At 31.1% G+C, this 21050-nt stretch overlaps 1 protein-coding gene and 1 pseudogene across 1 annotated transcript; both read right to left on the bottom strand.

Moving 5' to 3' along the window:
* LOC109132225 lies at window positions 3186-3628 on the bottom strand. Its single transcript, XM_019243516.1, has one exon. The coding sequence runs from the start codon at window positions 3500-3502 to the stop codon at window positions 3362-3364; it is 141 nt and encodes a 46-aa protein (XP_019099061.1). The 5' UTR covers window positions 3503-3628; the 3' UTR covers window positions 3186-3361.
* Window positions 12025-12187, bottom strand: LOC109125932 (annotated as a pseudogene).

Here is a 21050-nt window from a genome sequence, read left to right on the forward strand (position 1 = left end):
AGGAAAGGGAAGAATCGAAGAAAGGACAAGGAAAAAGAGAGAGAGCGCGTGGGGTGAGTTAATGAAGTGAGTTAAGCAGCCTATGTCAAAAGAGTTGTATAAAATGCACGCGCAGCTCTTAGTCTTAGGATCTTCCGTACACAAGAGCAAAAGCGTGTGGAGAAGGTTGCATCAATCTGATTGATTCAATCATGAATTTCTTTCGTACAGTTGTGAGAGTCATTCATATTATTACTTTCGATGATACACTTGTATCGAGTATTATTAGTTTTGATGGTAATTGTTATTCATATGGACCCATCCATTAAATGGGATTGTACACACGTCAAGTCATAAACGCATCTAGGACAAAGGAGGTGATGGACTAAATAACACTAAATAAATGTCATAAGGAGACAGCATCTGATGTCTTTCATTACCCTTTTCTTTGGTTTTGTAATATTTAAACGATTTTTTTTTTTTTTGGGTTCACAGTTGTGATGTTGTGAACTTCTGATAATGATTTGTAGGGTTAGTAATTTGAGATGAACTTGAAAGCACTAAATATAAAAATGTGTTTACGACTCGATATTCCTATTCACCTTAACCACTACATACAGTCGGCTAATCAGTAATTACTATTGCAGTCGGCTAATCAGTAAATTAGATCAATTTATATATTGACACACAAACACACACCAAAAATATTATAATAGAAATGTCTTAAAAACTATTAACTCACATTATATTTATGATGATGGCTCCAAGTTAGGGCTTAAAATATCAAAATATGACAAATTAAAGGTTGAGACTGAACATGGCAAATATCAAAAGCTGCTCTTTATTTATTCCCCTCAATATTCTATATTTATCCTATTGTGACGCAAATGGAAAATGTGTTATTATATTTTGCAGAAAATGGCGAATCTTTCCCTGACATAATTAATAAGAAAATAAATAATCTTCTTATGTTAGCTATTCTTAATATACCGATTCTACTGGTACAATTTCAATGGGTTATATATTATATACTCTTTAATTTGGGCATTCTTTTCTTTTCTTTTATTTTTATCCATCAATCGTATTGCATTCTACATATTCGATATCGGGGCCATGCTTATCTCGTTATCTTCAAATTAGTCTCACTATTTTTAAGGGAATTGTTTTGTTATACTCCTAACCAAAACTATTTTCGTACAAGGAATTTTTTAAAAATAAAACGCCATATTGATATTTACACTTACTGAAACTATTTCCTATGTTCAAAATATAAAATATTTTAAATAAAGTTTGCATATTAACAAGTATTTATTTTATAAAGTTCAACCAATCACAAAAAACTGCATAATATAAAATAATCATAAAATATTATCGTAATTTATAATTTGCATAAATTTTTTTGAAAAACATTTTATAATAGAAAACAAAAAATTTATCTAAAACAGCTTATATTATGAAACGCATGGAGTAAAAATTAAGCAAATAATAAGTTCTATAAATAATTAGAAGAAATATTTTATCAATAACAAGCATAAAGTTAGATGTTGAGTTACAACTTCAAGAACAAACAAGAAAATAACTACGACACTTTGACACTGAAACAGTGGGAATTGAATATGAATATATGACCAATGCTCGTAGCTATCTAGAATCTACAATTGCAGAATTTTAGGCCTTCGATTTTGGTATGTCTTCGTCTCTTTTACTTGTGCTTTTGCTTTTTAAAGCCCATTTTTGTTTAGGAGTCTGGTTCTTATTATTCTTAGCTTTTCTATAGGTACAAGAAGAATATAAAAGGTCAACATCAACTTTTGCAAAGGGAGAACCAAAGTTCAGTTCTGAGCACATAAACACAAAAAGAAGAAAAACTTCAATTTAAAACAATTAAAAATAAAAAAAATAAAACAATTTTATTCCAATGAGAGCCTTTGAATATAAATTTCCACGTCACATTGTCGTCTTCCTTCTTTTGTGTTGTGTTTGAAGATGGAGCCTTTAGAGACACTGTTCCGTCCTTATGCATGCGTGTAATCCGTGGGCATCTCATTCTCATCATAATTTAACTAACAAGTACATGCTAGTTTCTTTTATCGTGCATGTCGCAATCCTATGTATTCTAAAATCTCATGTATTCTCTCAAAACAGTTTTTAGAGTTCAAGAACCCGTAGGCCCAGTTCTAATCGAAGCCCATAATTTCGAACCAATCCTAATAATATTTTAGAAGAGTGTTATAGTCCCATAGCAGTTTTATTTGTCTCTTGATTAGGGAGAGGAACAGTCTTTTCAGCATCTCCCACATATTAGAGTCTAGTGTAATTGGAACCATGCATGGTTGGAGTAGGGATGAAATTTTTTCTTGGGGTTTCTTGAGTCTTGACTCCCAAGGAGAAAAAGCCCTATTTCTCATCGTTGATTCCAGTGGAAGTCGATTGTTTCGCTCCATCCATAAACCATAGAAACTCTAAATAGACTACCCGTAAAGTCATTGACGCGTTTCAAATGCGTTTCCAGTTCGTGGAGATCTTTGATCTCGGAAACTCTGTTTACTCTGAATTCTGAAACACGCTTTGATCTTGGAGGCATCCAATTGCAATGCAAAACCACATGGATAGTTTTCTCATATGTTGTTTAACTGAAACACTTGAATCTGATACTTTGGACATTTTGTTTATAAAAGAGAATACTAATTATGTCTCAAAGCTAGTAAAATTCATTTGAAGTTAAATGTAGCTGTACAAACATATCATCTTGTTTCGAAACTTCAAATGTATTTATCTGCCCAGTATTGAATGGTCATAATAGTTTTTTTTTTTTTTTTTTTTTTTTTTTTTTTTTTTTTTTTNTCGTCATAATAGTTTTTTTTTTGTGTGCAATGGTTTCTATTGATATTTCAACTAATTCATGAACTTAAGTTATTGAAGAACAATTTCTATCCTCACACGTCCAATCAATCTATTTTACATGACATATACAAGTGTAACGAGTCATCTTTAGAGAACTTTGTTATGGATCACTTTTTTTTTTTCTGAATTTAATGGAAAATACCAAAGTGATAGAATACAGTGTTTTACAACGGAGTCTTTTAACTTTCTGTCACTAATCAAAATGGGGTAAAACGTTTAATAGTACTTTTATTCTTAAATTGCCAATAAACATCAGCTTTTTGTCAGATTTACTTACGATTAATATATAAAAGCAACTAATTAACACTAATAATATGTAGAAAGCTTAGCTACGTACTACATAAACAAACCTCAATAAATCCATATACAAACATACGTTTCTTCTAAGGACTCTAAATAAAAACAAAATTTATGAATCCATCCTCTCTATTGATTTTCCCTCAGACTTTGTACATAGTGTGTTAACGAGCTATTCTTGTTAGTCATCCCACCGTAACAAGAAAAGCAAACACCTCCAGATTATGTACGCACGTGTTCTCTGCTCTTTACACCAATCCCAACACCGGAGCTTCGATATCCGACCCGATCTATCTCGTCTCAACAACATCTTCATCTTCATTGACCACCTCTCTGGATGTGCTGTCGTATCTTTTAATTGTTTTAATGTTAAGATCTCTCTGTGTTGTTGTTTATGAGTAGGGAGAAGTACAGAGAGGTGTGGAATAAATAGAGAGGCTTAAGTTGTAATTAAGTTTGTTAAAGAGAGAGAGTTTGAGAGAGAGAGAGAGGTGACATGAACAAAAAGAGTGGAATCCCACTCTACAGAAGATTACAAGACAAAGCTGAGTTTACTTGTTTTGCTTCTCTTGTCTTTTTCTTTCTCTCGCTTTGCTTCCATCTATCACTCTCACTTATCACATTTTCTATCCAAAAAAAAGAAAAAGAAGAAAAACAAACTAATTTTTTTAGGGAATTGAACAGTTACGTGTTTGTACATATACATATATAATTCCTATTCGTATAGACTATAGAGCATGTTACTACATGAATATTTTTGTACGATTTTGCCCGATTTGACAATTCTAAGTTGAAGACTTTATCTGAAAATGGATTTCCTTTTCCGACCCCAACAAAACAGAAAAGTAGAGATAATTAAGTTTCTGACTATTATAGATTAAATTTTAAGTGGAGGGTCACATTCACTACAAGAAAACATGCCGTTTGCAACTCCCATAACAGTCGCTAAATAGTTGCAAATAAGGGTTTTATGACTACTTAATGACCATTTTTGGGAGTCGTTAAAAAACGGTCGCAAAATAAAATGGTCGCAACATTGTCTCTAATTTGCGACTGGATTCAGACTAGAAAATATAGTCGTATATAAGTGACTGTTAAGTGACTGTAGCTGGAGTAGCACATTTCCGACTGAAATGCAACCAAGTTAACTTACGGACTGTTTTGTGACCATATTTAGAGTCTTTTTGCGGGACTGTTTTGTGACCATATTTAGAGTCCGAATTTGGAGTTTTTGTTTGTTATTTTGTTTGGTCACAAACTGGTCACAAGTTTGTTATTTGGTTTGGTCACAAACTGGTCACATGTTTGATATTGGTTAATTGCCAATTTAAAACGCTATTAATTTAAAAAAATGATGATTAAAATACTAATCATAGCAAAAGATTATCCTTATCATACCATAATATCAATATAATGTTACCATAACATCATCCTAATCATACCATAATATCATCCTAATCATACCATAAATATCATCCTAAAAGAGTTTAAACACAAAAGATCATCCTAAATGAGAGGAAATACAAATAAAGTTTATTGGGTGGAAGAAGTGTTAGACAAAGGAGAATTGGCTGCTGCCGTGGCTTGTGTGGTGACTCCTCTCGTGGCTTGTGTGGCTGGTTCACGACGTGCATTTTCAGCCTCTTGTTCAGCTATCTTGCGCCGAAGTTGATCTTGAAGATCCTGAAAAGTTGATGGGCTCTCATAGCTCTCCTTCCTTTTTCTCTTGTTAAGTGTCTCGACAAGAGATCCAAGGCCAAAAGGGTTGCCTTTGATATATGTCTGAGTACACTGAAACAAAACATAACATTCAGTAAGCATTTAGGTAAGAGAATAATCAAAAATAAAATAAAAAACATTAAGTAAAATTACATGAAGAAAGATCTCATTCTTTTGACCAATGCTGAGAGTTTGATGACTTGAATGTTCACGGGAATTATCTGAAGTATGACCATCCTCATTCTCATTCATTTCTGACAATTTCTCTTCTATGGTCTTCTCATAGGTCTCAACAACCTGCTTTGCTTTTTGATCCACAAAAGTTCCATCAGCCCGAGTATGTGTTTTCATAAACACTTCGCTAAGTGATACAGGACGCCCCAACTCTTCCTCCTACAATGACAGTCAAACAGATTAAATTTAGTTAACAAGTATTAGAAAATCAGAAGTTATGTAATTGGATGGAAACCGAAGACTTACCATTTCTTGATGAACTTGCACAAATGATTTCTGACCGATTAAGTGTTTGTGCACTCCAAGACCTCCACGAGTAGAGTTTCTGCACTGTGAAGCATTCTCACTTTTCTCAATAGCATCAGGGGTGTCCCAATATTCCCACATCTCAGCCCATAATGTATCACGAATCCATGATGGTTGCACACCCTTCTTCTTTGCTTGACTGACAATGCCTTTCATCCGCTTCTTGGCAATCTTCAAGAAACCTTCTTTAACAAGGTCACTAATCCCAGAATCCCACCTAAACTTCCGCTACATCACACAAACAGTTATAGTTAGCAACAATTCTAACTCATACATAGAGTAAACAATAACATGTTGTGAAAGAGTCAACATTACCGCAAACGTCCTGAAGTATCTCTCTTGAATGGGTATTTGAGTCACCTTCCAACTGTAGTAAGGCCCATCAAACTTCCTCTTAAAGATTGTTGCAATTGCTCGAGACAACCTCCCTTTGTGTCTGTTAAACCTGTTATAAAAAACAAGAACAACAACAACTTATATGACAAACTAAAACCGATATCACAACAAAAACTTATATCACCACAACAAACCTATATCACAACAACAACTTTCAAACCTATATCAAACTAAAACTGATATCAAACTAAAACTGATATCAAACTTATATCACACAACTTACATCAAACCGATATAACTAAGATCATTTATACCTTTTGTATCACAATATCAAATAAGAATCACAACAACAAACCTACAAACTTATATCACAACCTATATAAAACTTATATCACAACTAAAACCGATATCAAACCATAAAGAGAATTTAACTAAGAGAATTTATACCATAAAGTCTCGATTCCTGGAATAGGTTGCTCAGACAGCAGTGGTAGATGCTCGCGACCTGGAAGAGCAAGCAAACGATCCAAAATCTCATTGTAGTCAGCATTTGGATTATGATTTTGTTGAGGTGGATTAGGATCTGGGATTCCTCCTTCGACGCCATCTTCCTCATTAGGGTTTGGGTGCGGTACAACTTTTAGAGCAGGAAGCGGTGGTGGAAGAGTAGGAGACCGTGGCTGTGTCCTCGGCGGTGACTGTGAAGGAAGGCTTCGATGCGAATGGGTCACGGAATGGTTCCCAGACTGTGTCCTCGACGGAAACTGCGAAGGACGACTTTGATGCGAATTGGTCCCAGAATGTGTCGCCGATGGGTTGGACGAGTGAGAAGAAGTTCTGGGAGCAGTCCTGATGGAGCCCAGGACAATGGCCAGCATACGGACACGGACGAGGACCGGAGTGCACAAGGAACCAAGGACGCGACTATTTCCGGAACCAGGCGACCATCGACTCAAGCACCAAATTTGACGCCGGGGGCTACAACAAGGAGCCGGACCGCAGCATGGACCGCAAGGAAGAAGTGCCTCGTCTTTGTCCAAGCTTTCGTTCAAGAACAAGAGACGATCGATCACGGACCAAACCGACCCGACGAACAGCCGACCGAGGCTCTTCTAACGGTCTTCACCATCACTCAAGGGTGAAAACCTCCAAGACATTAGGGAGAATAGTACTCTTTTTCCCGCCTTGGGTTTGTCCCAATGGGTTTACCAAGGGGGTTTTAATGAGGCTATAATCCTTAGTGCATGGACATGACCAAGTACCACTTCGGCCACGTGTCCATCCTATTCTTAGCTTAATTTCGCTTATGACTGTTGTCTTTTAAATTATTTTCCTGTACGCTGCATTTTAGTCTCACCCACGTGTTTAGGGTTTGAGGGTTCCCTTATGTAAGCCACCCTATATAAAGGGCCTAGACCTTATTATGTAAAGGTAGACTATCAATAAACAAGAACAAAGTTATCTCTTTCCTCTCGTTTTCAGTGATTGAAACGAAACCCTAGAAGCTTCATGAACCGGGTTCGTAACCTTCTAGCTTAGCCGTATCACAAGGAGAGCCAACCCTCGTGTGTCGCTATTTCGCTCCACTTCTATCCCCATCTCTTCGAGGGCTTAAAGAGTCGAGCATCTCCTCGTGAATCCCTCTCCATTCGTTCCTATTGTTCCTTGGTGCTATCACCGTCCTTACCCCGCCCCATCCGCCGTTCCATTCCATTCACGTCCTAAAACCGAGCCGTACTTTCGTTTCGCTCCGCTGGGTTACTCCGTCCATACGTCCGTGGTTCACGCTCGTAGTCCGGGGTCATATCAAGTCCTGCCTCCACGACCTCTGGTGGCGTTTCTCCCATTGTATGTCCTTACACCCGACGCAGTCCTGCCTCCACGACCTCGAGTTCTACTACCGGTGAGAACCATTAGAGAGAAATCGGTGAGAAGAGAAAAGTTTGAGAGAGATATCGGCAAATCGCCCTTTGAGAGAATAGAAGTGTTAAACCCTAGATCGGCTAATAATAAACGAAGAGAAGTCGTTTTGGTTTACCTAGTTATTAACGAAAAGAGTAGCAAATTAGTCGCAAAGGAGTCGCAAAGTAAATTAACCTAGTTATTTACGAAAAGAGTAGCAAATTAGTCGCAAAGGAGTCGCAGAGTAAATTAACCTAGTTATTAACGAAACAGGTCTCTAATTGGTAGCAAAAGAGTGACCATTTTACGACTACCATATATACGTCACAAAATAAAAATCTTGAATTTTACACATTATGAACAAAACTGTTGATATAAATCACTAAATAGAACTCATATTAGTAGTATAAAGTACATGTAATAGTAAGATTTAGTAAAACAATGTTTACTTCACTTAGGGGGGTGTATTGAAACAATGATTTTGGAAGATTTGATGGGATTTAGAAAATTTGGAATTTTGATAGATTTTAGGGGAGTTGATATGATTTATGGTAAAATTCTTTCAAATCCCACCTAAAATCATGAGATTTGTATTTCTGTATTTTTAACTAAACAAATCCTCCAAAATCCTCCAAAATCCTCCAGAATCCCTAAAACTTATTAAAATCCAAATCCACAAACTGTTTTGAATAACAATGGATTTCAAAGTAGATTTTTAAATCATCAGTTGAATAACAGTGGATTTCATGAGACTTTTTAAAATCCATGATTGAATAACATAGGATTTGTAACTTTTACACAAATCACTTAAAATGTCAAGTTGAATACACCCCCTTTAGTTTTGAATTTTTCTTCGTTGCAACATATTCTCATATAGAAGAACATGTAACACTTGAGATAAATTTTGAACTTATTGATGTTTTGTTTATAGTATGGAAATTTAATACTTTGAGAAAGTTAATATTGATAAGATGAGCAAAACAAAGCATAAACTTCAACTTAAACATGTAGGTGAGTCTCAAATGTGAAATTTCAAAATAAAAAATAGAGAGAGTGGCTAAACAGTCTTAAAAGAGTAGCTAAATCAGGTGTTAGTCGCAAAGTCTTCAAATATTCGTCACAATATAGTCGCAAAAGAAGTCTCAAAGTAGTAGCAAACGAGTGACAAAAGTCGTCAGTCGTAACATCGTGGCAAAATAGTCGTAATGTGTGACTATTTTAAGACTACCTTATTAAAGTCACAAACTAAAAATCTTGAATTCTACACATTATGAACAATATAAAACACTAAGGAGAACTCATAGTAGTAGTATGAAGTATTTGTAATAGTAAAATTTAGTTAAACAATGTTTACATTACTTAGTTTGTGATTTTTCTTCATTGGAACACATTCTTATAAAAGAACATGTAACACTTAGGATAAATTTTGAACTTATGGATGCTTAGTTTATAGTCATTGAAATTTAATACTTTGAGAAAGTTATTATTGATAAGGTGATCAAAACAAAGCATAAACTTCAACCTAAACATGTAGATGAATCTCAAATGTGAAATTTCAAAATAAAAAATAGAGAGAGTGGCTAAACTGTCTTAAAAGAGTAGCTAAATCAGGTATTAGTCACAAAGTCTTCAGATATTCGTCACAATATAGTCGCAAAAGAAGTCTCAAAGTAGTAGCAAACGAGTGACAAAAGTCTTCAGTCGTAACATCGTGGCAAAATAGTCGCAATATGTGACTATTTTAAGACTACCTTATTAAAGTCACAAACTAAAAATCTTGAATTCTACACATTATGAACAATATAAAACACTAAGGAGAACTCATAGTAGTAGTATGAAGTATTTGTAATAGTAAAATTTAGTTAAACAATGTTTACATTACTTAGTTTGTGATTTTTCTTCATTGGAACACATTCTTATAAAAGAACATGTAACACTTAGGATAAATTTTGAACTTATGGATGCTTAGTTTATAGTCATTGAAATTTAATACTTTGAGAAAGTTATTATTGATAAGGTGATCAAAACAAAGCATAAACTTCAACCTAAACATGTAGATGAATCTCAAATGTGAAATTTCAAAATAAAAAATAGAGAGAGTGGCTAAACTGTCTTAAAAGAGTAGCTAAATCAGGTGTTAGTCACAAAGTCTTCAGATATTCGTCACAATATAGTCGCAAAAGAAGTCTCAAAGTAGTAGCAAACGAGTGACAAAAGTCTTCAGTCGTAACATCGTGGCAAAATAGTCGCAATATGTGACTATTTTAAGACTACCTTATTAAAGTCACAAACTAAAAATCTTGAATTCTACACATTATGAACAATATAAAACACTAAGGAGAACTCATAGTAGTAGTATGAAGTATTTGTAATAGTAAAATTTAGTTAAACAATGTTTACATTACTTAGTTTGTGATTTTTCTTCATTGGAACACATTCTTATAAAAGAACATGTAACACTTAGGATAAATTTTGAACTTATGGATGCTTAGTTTATAGTCATTGAAATTTAATACTTTGAGAAAGTTATTATTGATAAGGTGATCAAAACAAAGCATAAACTTCAACCTAAACATGTAGATGAATCTCAAATGTGAAATTTCAAAATAAAAAATAGAGAGAGTGGCTAAACTGTCTTAAAAGAGTAGCTAAATCAGGTGTTAGTCGCAAAGTCTTCAGATATTCGTCACAATATAGTCGCAATTTGTGACTACTTTGTTACTTGTTAGGGGTAAAACATGTGGACGCAAATAAATCCTCAATATGCGACGCTTTTGCGACTATACTTACCGACTATAGAGCTGGTCGCAGAGTAGTCTGCAAAATTGTGACCATTATGAGACAAATTTGTTTTCGACGCAAAATAGTTCTAATGTAGTCGCTTATTAGAGACCCTTTTATAACGTTTATGTTTCGTCGTTAATAAGCGACGTTTTTCTCTCTAATTGTTTTGTAGTCGCTTAGTCGTCGTAAATTGGTCTCAAAAACGTCACTATATTTTGCGACTGAATAAGTAGCCACAAACGGTAGTCCCAAAATGCATGTTTTCTTGTAGTGATACACAAATCTCTTATAAACTCATATTCCAACAATTTAAAGTAAAACTTAGAGTTAATTTCTCAAGAAGCTTATCTTTCAATAGGATTTTTAGGGTTCGAGATTATAATAGGGAAGTCAGATAGGCTTATCTTTAATTTAAAGTAAAATATAGAGTTAATTTTCAAGAAACTTATCTTTCAATAGATTTTTAGGTTTCGAAATTATAATAGGGCAGTCAGATACGCTTATCTTTTTGGCTTTTGACCAATGCTACCATATTTTTTTTTGGCTCTATGATTTTGGATATATTTCCAACTAAACCATTTTAGTTTTTGATTTGGACAAAAATCTAGCATTTAAAAAAACTCTCGACTCACAATATATTTTAGATAATAATTCAGGTTGGGAACTAAACCGGGTTGGACTGTCCCAATTAAGACCCCTAGATAATGAACACAACTCAATTTATTGTCGGGTCTTGGATCATGCGTTTGTTTAATCACTTTCACAAGTAAAGATGTGTGGGACATAAAACGAACTTAAAACTAAGCAGTTGTGTCTTTCGTCCTTCTACTTTACTTGGTTGATGTTTCATAATGCGACGCATAAACGAATATAATAATGTATGGATAGGTAATCTTCATGCAGTTGTTACCCATTGGTGCTGGTACTGGTCGGGTTATCGATCGAGTACCATTATTTGTTTTTCTTTTTTAAATTATTATAAAGTACATAATTTAAGTCTTAGTCTTTGAATTGAAATAATACATGTGGTGGAAAATAAATAAACTAGTCGTATATTGTTGTTTGATAGTATATTTACTTGTCCAGAATGAACTGAAGTGATAAGTGTATCCGTATAGTCACTCTATCAATCAAATCACAAACTTATATGTAGCGTTTAAATTTGTCGAAGCCTAAAATATAGACAATTACTACATATCATAATATATTTTGTAGACTTTTTCTGGTAAGTTTAGACTTTAGTGATAATAATAGACTATATATGAAGTTTGTTCCAAAAAAAAAGAAAAATGTGATACTAGACTATGATATGAGATCTTTAAGGATATCATGTCGTTGAAAATTGCAAAGAAGTTAAAACACATTTCTTCTGTATAATTCAAGCTTAAGAGATTTGTAGGTTTGTACAAGTCCAATGATTTACACAGTACTATACTTTTTTTTTTTTTTAATTCAAATTTACACAGTACTATACTATTCTCCAATTTATACCATAAATGGCCGACGTTTGGTAGAAAACTAATTAAAAAGAAAATGTTGAATTAACCAGACATAGAAGATTAGCTAAGAGTTATCATCGGAAGAAAGAAGCATAGTGATGCAGATTCTGATGATATGAAGCTTTGCTTTATTTTGCCTCATCGTCCTCTTTATCTTCTCCAACCTCTCTTTCATTTTTTCCATCATCCTGACTCATCAAGTTTCCAGATATGTTGGATTCCAACATGGCAACATCTACCATAGACACGCATACATATATATACGTGCAAACACCTGCACGTACGAACAAAGGAAGAAGCGACAATCCCACACCTATATACTTGAGCACAACCACCAACACTGTATATACAAAGTGTCCAAACACCATGAAACTCTGTCGGAATCCTACGTGCTTAAGATACTTATTTTTGTGTGTGTTATAGTATATGATTTACACCATACAGTTTTGTGTTTGTGGGTGGATGTACAACTATTCATACAAAAATTAAACTAGCTAGCTAGATATTAAGGCCATGAATGGTAATTAGTTTTTAGATAGTTTTTGGTTTTTAGATTTTAGATTTTGAATTTTGGTTTCTGATTTCTTAATTGTTAGTTTTTGCTATTGAATTTAAAATTAATAAATAAAAAATCAAAAACTCAAAAACTAAAAATGTTCTCGTTGAAAATAATTATTTTTTACAAAAACCACAAATTATGGTTTTTAGTTTCTCTTTGAAATTGCAAGAAACCACCCAAAAACTAGTTTCTCTAAATTCAAGGGAATCTATTTTTTGAAAATCTTGAATGGTAAAAAAATAGATTTTCAAAGAATCAGAATCCAAAAACTACTTAAAATCTAGTAAACATTCAAGGCCTAACTAACCCTATATAAAAACAGCACCACCTCTTTACATGATATATCAATTCATAATCAAACATTCTTATCCTTCCATTAAGTAATAACTCCTCAAAATCTTATTATATAAAGTTGGATTTTGAAAGTTAGCCATTAACAAAATATTAACATGTGTCAAGTTATCAATATCAGATTTTGACATATATAAAAGTTAATATTTAATAGGAGAAATTTGATTACAATACAACAAAAATAAAATATTTTGTTTTAAGAAATATTAATAATGTAAAAAAATAATTATCAGAAACTACAGAAATTTATAAAAAATACAAAGTTTTTTAAAATAATTATAAGGAGATTATATATATATATATTTCATAAAATTCAAAATTATAATATTATTTACTTATTTTTAATTTTAAGTTATTAATTCTACAAAAAATAGAAAAATGGATTAAAGAAAATAAACAGTTATATATTAATTCTAAATTTTGTAAATACTCACTTCAATATAAATATAGATCATCTCATCTTTTAATAATTTATTCAAAAACACTGCTTTCAACTTCTTTTAATCGGGAATGTTTTTTCAATGGGAAGGTAATTTTTTCATATTTCTTTTAAACCAAAATTTTCTCCTACTTTCTCCTTTTTCAGTTTGGAATAGGTAAGATTAATATATTGACCCAAAAAGATTAATATATGCGTCTTCTTTTCTTAATACTATATTTTATTTAATTTATATTTTCATCTTTGAATTATTTGAAATTCATATATTACCATGCTTATAATTTTGTATTGTTTATTTAATTATGTCAAATTTTTGTTTTTTCTAATTTCTCAACCTTGATTGGTTGGTCATAAACCCTTCTTTTTTTTGAAAACATAATTGTTACCATTATTCATTCAATCCCAAAGGGATATAATAAAAAAAGCTCATCAACCTAGTGGATGAATAAAATTGACTAATCAAACACAAGCTTACAACAAACATAGACAGATAGACTGGAAAAACATAAATCGTTGTTGATAGTTCCATAGGAGCTCAAAGATTGTGACACCCTAGTTTGCGGAAAGATTTAAAAGAATTGATTTGACTACATATGTGACAAAAATGCACTTATTTTTTTGGTCAAGGATCCTCAAGGAACTTCATGATGGGTGGCCTTCGTGGAAGTGATTGTCGAAACTGTGCGAATGAGGACAAAACACATGAAAAGATCATTTGTTGATTTGTAGGGTCGGTAAAAAAGTTTTTAAAGTCTCCCAAACATAAAAAACCGGCCATCGAATATGGGAGGATCCACAGTTCGGGAATAGATATAGGGTCCACTTACCAAGTGAGCCCATGGACTGAGAGTGGATACGAGTTCACTAAGCAAGATGGCGGTTGAGGCGTTAGAGAGATAGAGACTACATCATGGTGTGTTAAAGGCACTTCCACGAATACATTGGGAAACTTAACATTATTTACAATTAAAACATTTTGTGACGTTAGAAAAAAGTTTTTACTTTCATTGGTTGTCGGAGCAAGCCATTTTGAGATCGCAAAAAGACATGAACATGTTCTTTTCACACAGGAGGAGGGCAAAGCCGAGGTTCTCTCTACGGTGAAAAAGGTTGAATACAAGGTTATCAAGGTGGAGGAGGTTGGATGCAAGGTTATCTCCCCAAGGGAGGAAGGCAGAGCCAAGGTTCTCACCATAATGGAGGACGATGGAAGCAAGGTTCTCTCTATAAGGGATGAGTGCGGAGCCAAAGTTTTCTCTATGGTGGTGATGATACATCATTGATTAGTATATTATGTAATATATTTTTTATTCAAAATGTTTTCTGAGCCATCAATTTTAGTAACTAAAAAACTATACATAAGTCAAAGTAAAATAGTTGGCTTAATATGTTCATATAGATATTTTCTAGGTGGTGATAAAGAATATATTTTTAACATAACATATATTTAGGTGTAAAAAAATATACTTTTAATAATAACATACATAAAAGATTTGTAAATGGAAGTATATTTTTATGTACACCTAAATATACAGTATATTATAACAAAAATAAAATTTATAAATAACGTACAACAAATTTTAATATATTTTTATTGAATTTAATTTAATTTATAGAACTTTAAACCCACACATCGGGCGGGTCTTCATCTAGTATTCATATAATAAAGCAAATTAACCAATATTTTAATTTTCCCCAAAAAATAACTCTACACTCATTTTAAATCTAAAAATATATAATATATAAAACAGAAGAAATTTCCAAAGCAAAAAAAATACAAATATATAATATCATTTGAAAACTAATATGGCAGTAAATTCATTTTGAAAAAATCTCACTACAATAAAATATCATTTTAAAACCTCTTATTTACTCCAAATATGATATATATCTTAAATTACATCTAATGATGATATTAAAAGAAACATGAATTTTATTTTCTTTCGAACTAAAAGATAATCCGTGCTGATGATATTCATCTTCTCATTTTTTATTTGTCAACAGTACTCAACACCTCAATTCATATGAAAGCATGCATAATGGATTGGCGCATGGATGGACATGGTCCACTTGTAGCTAGGAGAGTGAAGCAAGTTTACGTGCTGATCGTCATGCAACTAACTCTTTGAATATTTGCATAGATACACATTCTTAAACTCATCCTCCATGTTCTCACTCTACTTTTGTCCTCCTCCACTAACTTGTCATTTCTTAACTTTTTCAATTTGGGTTCGATTGTCTCAACTAATTAACATTATCTCTTTTTTTTTAGTTTTATTTCTTTATATGTAATAGTTTTTAGTTTTATTTCTTTATATGTAATTGTCTTCTTATCATCTTTTTCCCCCTTTTCTTTTTATTAATGCTAATGTATACAACCTACATTAGACCTTCCATTTGTCTGTGTTATATTCACAATCCTATAGGTTGATGTTGACACACAAAAAAAAAAAAATCCTATAGGTTGTTCTCTGTAAACATGATCAGTTATTTTATTTATTTATTGAGCTAAATATAGCATGGTCAAGAAAAATAAGAATTCCTTTTACTAAAAATAATAAAAAATTAATTTTGGATAAACCATAACAATGATAACAAACAGACACACATACAAAAACTAAATAGTGATAGTAAAAGACAACCACCTTTTCTGTTTATGACTTATTAGTCCTGGGATTTTAAACCGAACCGAAATAACCGAACCGAACCGAACCGATATTTTTGGTGTTCGGTTCGGTTTCGGTAATGGCGGCTGAACCGATCAGTACAATTTTTTTTTTCCAAAAAAACCGAAATGTTTCGGTTATTTCGGTTCGGTTTTCGGTTAACCGATTTTTTTTAATTTTTATAGGAAAAAAACTAATAAAACCGAAATTTACCCTAAAATAACCGAATTTACCCTAAAATAACCGAAAAAACCGAAACCGAAAAAACCGAAAAATTTGAAATAAAACCGAAAAACCCGAAATTATCTCTAAATAACCGAAAAATCCGATTTTTCATGTTTTTAATCAAATTTTGGTTTTGAAATTTTAAAACCGAATTAACCGAGAAACCGAAATAACCGAACCGAAATATATTTCGGTTCAATTCGGTAAGATTTTCAAAACTCAAAAAACCGAAAAACTGAAATAACCGAACCAAATTCACCGAAATAACCGAAGTCTCAGGCCTATGACTTATCTTTAACTATTAGCTTCAATTGGTTGTATTAGCCCTACAAGCTGTCCGTTTCATATCGTGTGCACAGCACAAAACATATAATCTTCCTGTCTTCCAAAATAAGTTTGCATCTCTTTTTCATTAATCTGCACCACATTTTTCTTTCATGAGGTTTCTCGATAGAAACTATCGATTTAATCCAAAACTTATACATAAACGTAATAAAGAAATAATAAGAACTCCAACCTATGAGAAAAAATCTAGTCATTATTTTAGCCATATAAGATATAAAGCATATAATACAACTTAAACTAATCATCTCAATCAAGCAATGAAAATATATTGAGTTGTAAAGAATTTCACAGATTTGGGTATAATATATTCCTATATATTGTATGCTCTTCTAATTTCATCACCACCAGGGACACTGATATGATTTAGATCTGATTAATTGTAGAATTTTAGAAGGTGGTATGATTGATGCCGCATGCTTGAGAAAGTTAAATAGATATTGCATTTTTTTTACTAGCGTACCATCCACCACGTTTTTTAAGTGGGCATCTCGTTTAAAAATGGGAATTTTGCACTCATACCCACTTTCTCCAAAAGTATTAACACTCACACCCACTTTCTATTACTCATATACTTTTCTCAAGTTTAATTACATATTATCCCTCACTCCTTATAACCCCTTCTATTTTCTCTATTTCTTTCTATCTCTCTCTCTCAATTATTCAACCAAACAATACATCTTCTTCTTCATTGTTTTGCTTTTGCTCATCCATTGAAAGAGAAAAGCTTATTTATGTTTCTCTCTCTTTCTCTCTCACATTCATTTTCTAAAGTTTTTAAAAACTATTCCAATAATGGTGGAAATCTAGAGAAGGTGAAATCTTTAGATCTTTTCCTTATCACTTTAGATTATATGAAATTCGATCTGGGTTATCCATTTGGATAAGTTTGACAAATAATGTATCCACAAATATTGTATCCACAAATTGTTATCCATGTGGACAAATATCGTATCCATTTGTCGTTGAACATTTGTTCAATGATAAGTGGATAGTCAATTGCAGTATTGTTAATAGATAGTTACTTGTGTTTCTTCATACATAATAGAAGTAATACACATCAATTCAGGTGACTATGACAACATATCCATATCGAAACATATGGGGTTATAGTGCAATTTGTAGATTCGATATTTGTCCACATGGATAACTATTTGTGGATACAATATTGTGGATACATTATTTGTCAAAAATATAGCAATATGTATCTTAAAATGTAAAAAATATATAATCATAACATATTGTATATATAATTTGTTTTATGATAACCATTTAAAGTGTTAATAACAAAAAAGAGAAAATAGAGAAAATGAAGAGAGAAAGAGGAGATGGGCAAAATTGTCCGACTAACAATAACACCTAAGCTAAAAACTTAACAAAGTCTACCAAGTTTGTAAAGTGGATATGGATGCAACAAGTTGAACTCAAAGTGGGCGTGAGTGCAATTAACCCTTTAAAATCTTACGAGAAAATCAAATCACATCTATCACTTAGTTAATGGTTCAAATTATTTTTTAATAATATATAATTCTACATATATATATATATATATTTAGAGAAACATAAACCGTTTCTCACTACTGACATTTCAAAAACTACATTTTTAAAGGACGTATTGTCCTTGAAATCATCATCAATTTTTATTTATTATATAAGGAATATTTTATATCGTATATAAAATTAATTTTTAATAACATATGTATATTACCTATTTATCATTTTCAAAAAGTCAATAAGGTATTAGATTTGGAAGAGAAAAAGGAATGGATATGAAAAAAAGTTAGTTAATAAAAGTTAAATATAAGATTCTCAAGTACAAGACAATAATACTAGTCATTTCATAAAAATATACAAAATAATATTTATTACTCATCAATCCTAAATACACTTGGTAACTTCATGTACAACGCAAAAGAGAAATACAATAATAATAATAGTATCACTTTACTCATTTACCATTATAGTAAGTTCTTTTTTTTACTAAGTGTCATTAGCTCGACTGGAAAGTACCAAAAAAAAATTAAAAGGTGAAAAAATCAAGTGTTAAAAGAAAAAACTTATAAAAATCGATGGAGACTAAAATTATATGATGTGATCTCCAATTTGAGAGAATGTACAAGTTTAAACCAAAAACCTTTTTGTCAACCAAAAAAAATCAATTTTTTGATATTTGATATGTATTCTTTTGTATATTAAAAGTATTAATTTATTAAAATAGCAACACAAACTAACCTTACTATGAAATGATAAAATACTTCATCTATCCAAATCTAACTCAAGTAAGCAACATAAACCAAATCGAATCCAACTTGTAACCAAATTGGACAAACCAAAACTTATTTTTATAAATTAATACTTTAATAAATAATAATATATATTAATTAAGTTAAAATTATATATAGACATTGACGAGCATAAATAAATATATTTATCATACTGATTTATCAAAATCTTAACTCAATTTTTAAGATATTCTTAATACATGTGATACTAATGTAAGCGAGGAACATCTATTCCTATTAATTGTGACAAAATGCAAAATTAATATATAGTTTGATAAAATATTAATTGAATTAAAAAAATAAAGTTTTACTTCAAGTTTTGAAGCTCAAATGAAGTATGAAAATGTGGCATTCACGTTTGTTAGTGAGTTTCATAATATTGAGAGATTGCATATATAGAGAAAGTAAGAAAGATTATTCAGAAATATATAAAAATAATTATGAAGCATGTAAGATATAACAAACAAATATGAAATAATGTGGTGATATCCTTAAAATCCACCCACCAAAAATTGTATTGTATCAATATTAATTTATAAATTCTTAAAAATAAAAATTAAGAGAGTTCGGAGCGCGGATAAAGTGACATTTAGTTCAGTTAAAAGATTAAAAAACCAAATGTTGTCATTACGCATGAAAGAGTTTAAAAAACTTACTTATGACAAAATTTTGCAAGAAAACTGATATTTTAGCATGTATATTCTTTTCTTTTTTTTGACCACACACTTTTAATAGAGGACGGATGAAATATCAAGAAATAGATAATCATCAAAGAAATAAAAAACGAAATGATAACTATAAAATGTACTTAACAAACAATTCATAAAAGTTAAGTGATATATGTAGTGTTGATGCGAACATGCGGAATGCATGCAATGTGGAACAAACAAATAAAAAATGGAATGATAACTATACTACGTAGGGTACAAATATATTAGCTTTTAAATTTTAATCAGTATATTTTTACACTTTTAATTGAACGAATCTGTGTTCTTTCATATAATTGCATAAATTGATTAAAGGATTCAATACAAATATTTTCAAAAGAATACAAGTGAAAATGACATAAAAACACTTATATAGGCATAAATATATATTTAATTACGGAGTGGAAGATAATTTTTTTTCCATATATATGATAATCATGGTATTTAGATTAATAATTCCTTGTATTTGTTAAATTATGTTGAATATTGACTTAAAATGAGACCAATAATAAAACAAGGAAAATGCTCCACCACTTTTTTCTATTCATATCAATGATTTCATAAAGCAAAAAGTATAAAATTCTATTAAAATAACCAATTATTTAGATTTTTTTATAAATGACACTAAGTTTTTTAGTTTTCTAGATAAAATATATAGGAAATATATCTAAATCAGTTGAAATATTCATAATCATTCACTATTCTTATGTTTGACAACATCAACTTAACGACATTAACAAAATTAGTAAGACTATTAAAATTTATTTTACGTTAATGTATTGAAAATAAGTTTAACAAATAGTAAAAATATGAAAGTGCTGTTAAAACTTTTCATCATTTATTGAAATGAAAAAAACTCAAATGCATATGGTACATCATTTCTTGAATATATTTCTTTTCTGCAAGTATTTCCATTATATGAACCATGCACTCGAAGATGAAGAAATTTCATTATAATTTGTAATTTGATTTTCAATTTTTTTTTTTTACTTTTTGATCAATAATTCAATTAGATGTTGGCTCAACATTATGTACTTCACATATTCTGTTCATTTATCAATAGTTTAATCAAATAATATATAAAATTCTTTAAAACATACCTAAATATATAGTTAGATATTTTGTGCAAAAATTAAATAATATATCTTTAGTCAAATAAAAATATATATTTAAACTCAGTAATCATTATTTTCTTAAAATGTGTAAAAGCTTCTAAACATCAACTTTATGAGAGAGAGTAGTCACCTTAGTAATATTTTTTTAATAAAATAACAAAAAATTGATTCGGTTTCCAATTTCCAATTTTGTATTTTGGATATACAATCAAATTATTTTCAGAAAAATTCATGTGAATATTTTGTAACCTTAAAAAAGTGTTATATAAAATCATATTGTGAGTTAAAGTATTTTTTCAAACAAAATGAAAATTCTTTTATTGACTTATCTCGAATTCTTTATATCACAACATGGGAAAAAAAAAGTAATAAGAAAAAAAAAATGAGCTAAGTGTCAACTCAAT

The sequence above is a fragment of the Camelina sativa genome, chromosome 1, assembly GCF_000633955.1.
Source record: "Camelina sativa cultivar DH55 chromosome 1, Cs, whole genome shotgun sequence".
NCBI lineage: Eukaryota > Viridiplantae > Streptophyta > Magnoliopsida > Brassicales > Brassicaceae > Camelina > Camelina sativa.

Bases quoted from the DNA above. Each gene is read 5' to 3' on its own strand.
- LOC109132225 (XM_019243516.1), bottom strand. From the start codon at position 3,502: ATGAAGATGAAGATGTTGTTGAGACGAGATAGATCGGGTCGGATATCG.